Below are 7,413 nucleotides of genomic sequence, written 5' to 3' on the forward strand. Positions count from 1 at the left end.
GGGAGTTCAAGACCAGCCTGGCCAACACGACAAACCCTGTCTCTACTAAAAATACAAAAATTAGCCCAGTGTGGTGGCACGCACCTGTAGTCCCACCTACTCTGGAGGCTGAGGCAGGAGAATCACTTGAACCCAGGAGGCAGAGTTTGCAGTGAGCCAAGAACAAGTCACTGCACTCCAGCCTGGGCAACAGAGTGAGACTCCATCTCAAAAAAAATAAATAGCTAAATAATTAGCCAGCATTGTTATGAGTTAAAGTCTATTTGCCCGCATGAATAAATAGGTAAATAATTAGCCAGCATTGTTATGAGTTAAAATCTAGTTGCCCACATGACAGAGTGAGACTGTATCAAAAAAATAACTAAATAAAGAATTAGCCAGCATTGTTACGAGTTAAAGTCCATTTGCCCCCATGTTATGTGAGAGCAGCCAAGACTTAAACCTCAGGAAAGGTGGGACAGAACCCCTCCCCCCCAGCCTGCCTCCTTGGCCTAGAGATTTAAGTCTTTGTCCCTCACCCTTCCCCAAGCTGACTCAGCCCCTGGAGCAGAGGGCAGACCTGGCTGGGAATACAAAGGGCAGCTGGGGCACAAGTGGGCAACTGCAGCTGTGGCCTGCAGGGGGTCAGTGGTACACCTGTGCCTGTTTAGCCTCCCGCTCCGGTGGCTGCAGAAGAGCCAGTTTTCTCACACTGTCATCCAGGGTCACAACTGCATCCACTCACAGTGACATCATCACACCCACCCACCATCTCACACTGTCCCATACACAGTCATACCCACTGATAGACTGCACACGCAGTGGCACGCTCACACCGTCACACGTGCTCTTGTCCATGCGTTTATTCCCATTTCTGGCACAGTGTCCGGACTCGGCATGGCCAGGGGCATAACCTCGCAGGAAGTGGAGCTCACAGTGTGGGCAGACAGATAATGACCAATAACTTCAGTACAAGCGGAGCTGAGGCGTTAGGAGGACGTCCCCGACGGGCTGAGGCCTGCACAGGGGAGCTGTTGGAGACTTGCCGAGGAGCGCAAGGGCTCAGGCGGAGGGCTTTGCAGCTCTGCATCTTCAGAGCCTCAGGGCGGACCCTTTTCCTCCCGCCCTATCCGGGGACTGAAGGAGGAGGCGTCCTTAGGGGACGGGACCGTCCTGAGCTCCGGGGGCAGGAGTGGCAGTGGTGTGGTGTGGGGCGGGGCGGGCCTGTCAAGGCGGGGCCAGCCCGGAGCTCGCAGCTCACCGGGCGTCGCTGGCTGCGGCGGCTGCTGCCCGGGGGCGGGATCCGGATCTAAGCCTCCAGTAATCCCGCTGAGGCCCGAACCAGAGGCGGGCGGGGACTTCCGAGCCGACGCGGCCCCGGGCGCTGGGACGGCCCTCGCTGGCGGTCTTTGGGCTCCGCCCCGACATCCGGCCCCGGGCACGTGGTGGGCGGACAGGGGCGGTCCTGAGCCTGCGACCTCGCAGGGGACCTCGCAGGACCCTAAGTCCAGGCCACAGTCAGGGGCGGGCGCTGGGAGGCGAGCGTGAACTCAGCGACAGGAGAGTGAGGTGGGGGCCCTGGGGAGGGATAGAGGGACTGGGGCTCCGTGGCTTGAAAGCCGGGCAATTGGGAGGCGTTGGGTGTTTTGCTGCTGTTGTTTTTTGAGGGATGAGGGAGTACAAGTCTGGGTTCAAACCTCGCTCGGCTACTCTGAGCTGTCCTCGAACCTCTCTGAGCCTCTCGGCTTTCTCCTCTGTAAAGTAGGCATTCTGAGCACAAACTTCATGAGGCTCTTTTGGCGATTAAATAAGGAAATGTGCTGGAAGCAGACAGCCCAGAGCCTGAAACAGAATGGGTGCTCCTTAATGGGAAATCCTACCCCTGTGGGAAATCCGGGAGCCGCCTTAGGGACGGGCTGTGTGCAGGAGCGCATCGGGTCCAGGGACTGGGGAGGGGTAAGCCATTCACTTTGCCCCCAGCTCACCACGCGCAGCGCCATGACCAGCAAGGGTCCGGAGGAGGAGCATCCATCAGTGACGCTCTTCCGCCAGTACCTGCGCATCCGCACCGTCCAGCCCAAGCCTGACTATGGTGAGAAGACGGTGGTTCCAGAGCCTGTGACGGGGTTCCAGAGCCTAACGGACGGGGACTGTGCTCTAAACCAGCCTCCAACACCTGTCACCCAGCTGAGCCCCCCTCTGCTGTCCCACATGGCTCCTCAACCCCTCCAGTTATTGCCCAAGAAAACAGACTGAGGCAGCCCCTCCAGGTTATGGAGGAATCCTTTCCCCAAACGCTCTGCTGCTGCCCAAGGTTACTCCTGGCAGCTGGTTAAAGAAAAACTTCACCTCACTCCCCAGGGCAGGAGTGGTGGGGGAAGCCTCAGGCAGCCACAGGGGAAGGAGAAGCCTTCCAGAAGCCCACTGAGGCTGGACAAAGGCCACAGCCCTTAGGGAATCAAGCTTGGTGGTTAGGGCCTGGGAGGCGGCTCCTGCCTTTTATCCCAGCACTTCAGGAGGTTGAGGCTGGCAGATTGCTTGGGCCCAGGAGTTCAAGACTGGCTTGGGCAACATGGCAAGACTCTGTCTCTATAGAAAAATACAAAAATTAGTCAGGAACGGTGGCGCACCTGTAGTCCCAGCTACTCCGGAGGTTGAGGTGGGAGGATCGCTTGAGCCTGGGAGGTCGAGGTTGCAGTGAGCCGAGATCGCACCGCTTCACTCCAGCCTTGGTGACAGAGTGAGACTCTGTCCCAAAAAAAAACAAAAGAAACAAAGAAAGAAAGGAAAAAACAAAAAACAAAAAAAACTTGGTGACTGGGAATTATGTACGTGGGTCCAAATTCCTCCTCTGTGATTAATCAGCTGAGACATGGTGGGTGAATCTCTTCATGTCTCTGTGCCATAGTTTCCCGTAATTAAGGAAGACAACACCTTCCTGCAACCCTGGACGTCCCCCTGGCCTTCCAGAAAGGGTCACTGACTAGCCAAAATTATCTTCTTTCTTGGGGATGGAAATGCAGGTGTCTCTGAGGGATATGGAGTGTGTTGGGGAGGCAGCAGCCCATTTCTGGGTGTGCTCCCTTCTCCGGGCTGCCTGGGCTGGTGGGAAGCTGTGGGTAGGCAGAAGCAGCCCCAAGACACTCTGTGCCTCCAGGAGCTGCTGTGGCTTTCTTTGAGGAGAGAGCCCGCCAGCTGGGCCTGGGCTGTCAGAAAGTGGAGGTGAGCCTGGAGCCCTAAGCAGGGAAGGGAGGTGGGCCTGGGCACTTCCTCACCCTGCTCAGACCACCTCCCCTCCTGACCATCTCCAGGTGGCACCTGGCTATGTGGTGACCGTGTTGACCTGGCCAGGCACCAACCCTGCACTCTCCTCCATCTTGCTCAACTCCCACACGGATGTGGTGCCTGTCTTCAAGGTATGAAAGGGGTTGGGGCGGTGGGCATTGCAGACCTTGGGGACAGACGTGATGCAGACCTCAGGATCCAGCCTCAGAGAGCGCATGGTCCTGGTCCCAGTCCTGGCACTAACTTTCATCATCCTTATGACATTACACCACTCAAGCAGCCTTCGTCCAGCAACAAGATCTGGGCCAGAGTAGGGTAGACCTAGGGGGTGGGAAGCAGGAGACAGCGATGGGGGATGGCAATCAGCTTCCTTCTTCAGCCCCCGTCGTTCCTCCCCCACCACTCCACCTGTCACTCCAACCCTATGGTGGGCTCCTAGGGAAGGGCCACTGTTGACCAGAGTGGATTAATGGCTAAATTGGAGGTTTGGGCCCCTCTTCCCATCCCTGCCCCCAGGAACATTGGAGTCACGACCCCTTTGAGGCCTTCAAGGATTCTGAGGGCTACATCTATGCCAGGGGTGCCCAGGACATGAAGTGCGTCAGCATCCAGTGAGTGTCCTCCATTCCCGCTCCTCCACAGTGTCCCCACTGGTCTAGTGGATTGACCCAGGACCTGGAGGGGTGATTGGAGAAACGTAAGGCCAAGGGACACCTTGACCCCTTGGACAGGAATTACTGCCGTGACCATTGCGTCGATAGGGAGATGCAGCCCAGACAGGAGCAGGGACTTTCTGGAGTCCCTGTCAGGGTGTGGCGGGGTAAAGTCCAGGGCACACACAGGACTCCAGCCTGCTGGCCCTGCCTGCCGGGCCAGCCTGAGCATCTGGTGGCTCCCCCAGCACCTGGCTTATGCCCCCTCAGGTACCTGGAGGCTGTGAGGAGGCTGAAGGTGGAGGGCCACCGGTTCCCCAGAACCATCCACATGACCTTTGTGCCTGGTAGGAGTGTTTCAGATACCTCTGGGAAAGGGGAGGGTGGAGGTGGGGTAGCCTCCTCATCTCATGGCCCTGCTGCTTTTACAGATGAGGAGGTTGGGGGTCACCAAGGCATGGAGCTGTTCGTGCAGCGGCCTGAGTTCCAAGCCCTGAGGGCAGGATTTGCCCTGGATGAGGGTGAGCAGGTTGGCAAGCCGATGAGCAGCCAGGCAGGGAGTAGGAGGCTGCTAGTGGGGACTGGGCTGCTCCACCCTCTGAACCCCGTTTCCCTCCTCAGGCATAGCCAACCCCACTGACGCCTTCACTGTCTTTTATAGTGAGCGGAGTCCCTGGTGTAAGTATGAGCTTGGAGGGAGGGCTCACTCTACAGGTGGGAGGCTAGGCCAGAAAGGGCACGGTCCTATGAAGCGTTGCACAGCAAAAGTTGAGGCCTGAGAAGGCCTCGAACCCAGAGCCTCTGCCTCCCAGCTCTCTCCTATCTCAGCTTCTCTGAGGGCAAGCCCTGACTGGGCAGAAACAAGCTCTACGTTATGGGCCCTGGGCGGGGACAGGACCCTGCCAGAGGAGCCTGGAATGAGGGGGAGACCTGAGTCCACCCCAGGGCTGATTGTGTCTCCACAATCAGCCCCTCATGCTGAAAACACTCCCTTCCCCCTATACCTCCCCAGGGGTGCGGGTCACCAGCACTGGGAGGCCAGGCCATGGCTCGCTCTTCATCGAGGACACAGCAGCAGAGAAGCTGGTACGTGGCACCTCCCAGAGGGAGTCTGGGAGTTCAGGAGGCTCTATCCTGAGACCACTGTCCCATTTAACCTCATATTCTCGTAGCACAAGGTTGTGAGCTCCATCCTGGCATTCCGGGAGAAGGAATGGCAGAGGTGAGGCAGCCTGGGAAGCAGTGGGGTGGCTCTGGGAGGCGGTACCACAGAGGATAGAGTCTGAGCCACCTCTTTTATCTGTTGCTGCTGCTACCCTGTCCCCGCACCACAGGCTGCAGTCAAACCCCCACCTGAAAGAGGGGGCTGTGACCTCCGTGAACCTGACTAAGCTAGAGGGTGGCGTGGCCTATAACGTGGTACCTGCCACCATGAGCGCCAGCTTTGACTTCCGTGTGGCACCGGATGTGGACTTCAAGGTGCCACCTCCACCTGGGTTTGGAGGAAGGATCCTGGGTCCTCAGTCTTGTCCTAGAGGCCTCTGGAAAGCCTGAGGGATCAGCTCGTCTCTCTTCTCTTAGGCTTTTGAGGAGCAGCTGCAGAGCTGGTGCCAGGCAGCTGGCGAGGGGGTAACCTTAGAGTTTGCCCAGGTATGGACTTGGGACATGTGATGGGAGAGTGTGGGAGCTGGGGGAGACCCAAGTGTGCAACAGTGGAGTGTGTGCTTGGTGTGTCTGCATATGTCTGGGCATTTCTTTATCTGTGATAGACACATTTTGTTCCAACAAGCATTAGTTTGTAGATGCTACTGTGGGTGCTGGGGAATGCTGTGGGGAATAAAATTAGGCACAGTTCATGCCCCTGTATGGTGAAACAGAGAAATATAAATCAAATATTTATATGATACTACTTTTTTCTGAGAGAGTCTCACTCCGTCACTCAGGCTGCAGTGCAGTGGCACAATCTGGGCTCACCTCCGTCTCCCGGGTTCAAGCAATTCTCGTGCCTCAGCCTCCAGAGTAGCTGGGATTACAGGCACCCGCCACCACGCCCACCTAATTTTTGCATTGTTAGTAGAGACAGGGTTTCACCGTGTTGGCCAGGCTTTTCTCGAACTCCTGGCCTCCAGTGGTCCACCCACCTTGGCCTCGCAAAGTACTGGGCTTACAGGCATGAGCCACTGTGCCCAGCCGTACTTTTATACAGTACATGTGGTACAGGAAAGGGTGGCCCCTTGCACTCTGAAAACCTCTAACTGGAGTATCCAACTAGTCTGAGAGGTCCAGGGAGCCATCTTGAGGAAGGGGCACTTGGGCTGGGATCTGAAGGATGGCCCAGGAGGTAAGTAGATGGAGGGTGGGAACATCCCAGCCCTAGGACATTTGAGGGGCTGAAAGAGGATCTGTGGCGGGACTGGCCACCCAGATGTCTGGGTAGGTGAAGGAGTGTGGGCGGGGAGGTGTTCTGTGCCAGGCACAGCCCACTCTATGGGAAATAGGGCAAGATGCCCAGGCCCATGTCCTGATCCTGCCATCCTTCCCGTCCCTCAGAAGTGGATGCACCCCCAAGTGACACCTACTGATGGCTCAAACCCCTGGTGGGCAGCTTTTAGCCGGGTCTGCAAGGACATGTGAGCACACTGGCCAGCTCTCCTCACAGCCCAGCCCCCTACTCCTCTCCTTCCTGCTGCCCCCTCCCTTCTCCTGCCTCTCTCCCACCTTCCTTTGCCCCTTCAATTCTTCCCTTTCTCCCTCCCCATTCACCAGGCCCTTTCTCCTATAGGAACCTCTCTCTGGAGCCTGAGATCATGCCTGGTGCCAGTGACAGCCGCTTTATCCGTGCGGTGAGCCACTTGCATGTAGTGCCTGGGCAGTGGACTGGGCCTGAGGCTGGCTTTCCCTTAACGGCTCCTCCTCGCCCCTGCAGGTGGGGGTCCCAGCTCTAGGCTTCTCACCCTTGAACCGCACACCTGTGCTACTGCACGACCATGATGAACGGCTGCATGAGGCTGTGTTCCTCCGTGGGGTGGACATATATACACGCCTGCTGCCTGCCCTTGCCAGTGTGCCTGCCCTGCCCAGTGACAGCTGAGCCCTAGAACTCCTCAACCTTTGCCCCTGGGGCTTCCATCCCAACCAGTGCCAAGAACCTCCTCTTCCCCTTTCCAAATAATAAAGTCTGTGGACAGGGCTGTCTCTGAATTACTAACCCCAAGTACACTCGTGGAGCAAGAATTTTCCTTTCCTTGGGGACATGTTACCATCTCCATTTCACAGATGAGGAAACTGAGCCTGGCTGTGAGCACTTCCCCACTACCCCACACTGCTCTGTGCCCCCTGATACAGCACACCCATTCAGTACCATCCAGCCATGTCTCTGCCTAGCAAGAAAGGGCCACAGTTCCTATTTGAGTGGCCACCATACTTAGTTCTGACCTATCAGGGATTCCATTCCCATTGAAGGGGGATACTAAGGACCTGAGGAACCACTCCCATC

The 7,413-nt window shown here is 57.1% G+C and overlaps 1 protein-coding gene across 3 annotated transcripts; it reads left to right on the top strand.

Moving 5' to 3' along the window:
* The first annotated feature begins 583 nt into the window (after nt 1-583).
* On the top strand, nt 584-7,106 carry LOC111528789 (aminoacylase-1). 3 transcript variants are annotated; one of them, XM_023195593.3, is made up of 15 exons: nt 586-1,543; nt 1,960-2,071; nt 3,137-3,201; nt 3,291-3,395; nt 3,781-3,875; nt 4,188-4,264; nt 4,349-4,438; nt 4,539-4,595; nt 4,930-5,003; nt 5,090-5,139; nt 5,252-5,396; nt 5,499-5,567; nt 6,468-6,547; nt 6,700-6,760; nt 6,844-7,106. In XM_023195593.3, exons 2-15 carry the CDS (start codon nt 1,978-1,980, stop codon nt 7,006-7,008), a joined length of 1,227 nt encoding a protein of 408 aa, XP_023051361.2. In that variant the 5' UTR covers nt 586-1,543; nt 1,960-1,977; the 3' UTR covers nt 7,009-7,106. The 3 variants fall into 3 exon arrangements, with proteins under 3 accessions (XP_023051363.2, XP_023051361.2, XP_023051359.2); XM_023195591.3 differs by having other exon boundaries at nt 587-1,548; XM_023195595.3 differs by lacking the exons at nt 5,090-5,139; nt 5,252-5,396 and having other exon boundaries at nt 584-1,548.
* The last annotated feature ends 307 nt before the right edge of the window (nt 7,107-7,413 follow it).

The sequence above is a fragment of the Piliocolobus tephrosceles genome, unplaced genomic scaffold (assembly GCF_002776525.5).
Source record: "Piliocolobus tephrosceles isolate RC106 unplaced genomic scaffold, ASM277652v3 unscaffolded_39599, whole genome shotgun sequence".
Classification (NCBI taxonomy): domain Eukaryota; kingdom Metazoa; phylum Chordata; class Mammalia; order Primates; family Cercopithecidae; genus Piliocolobus; species Piliocolobus tephrosceles.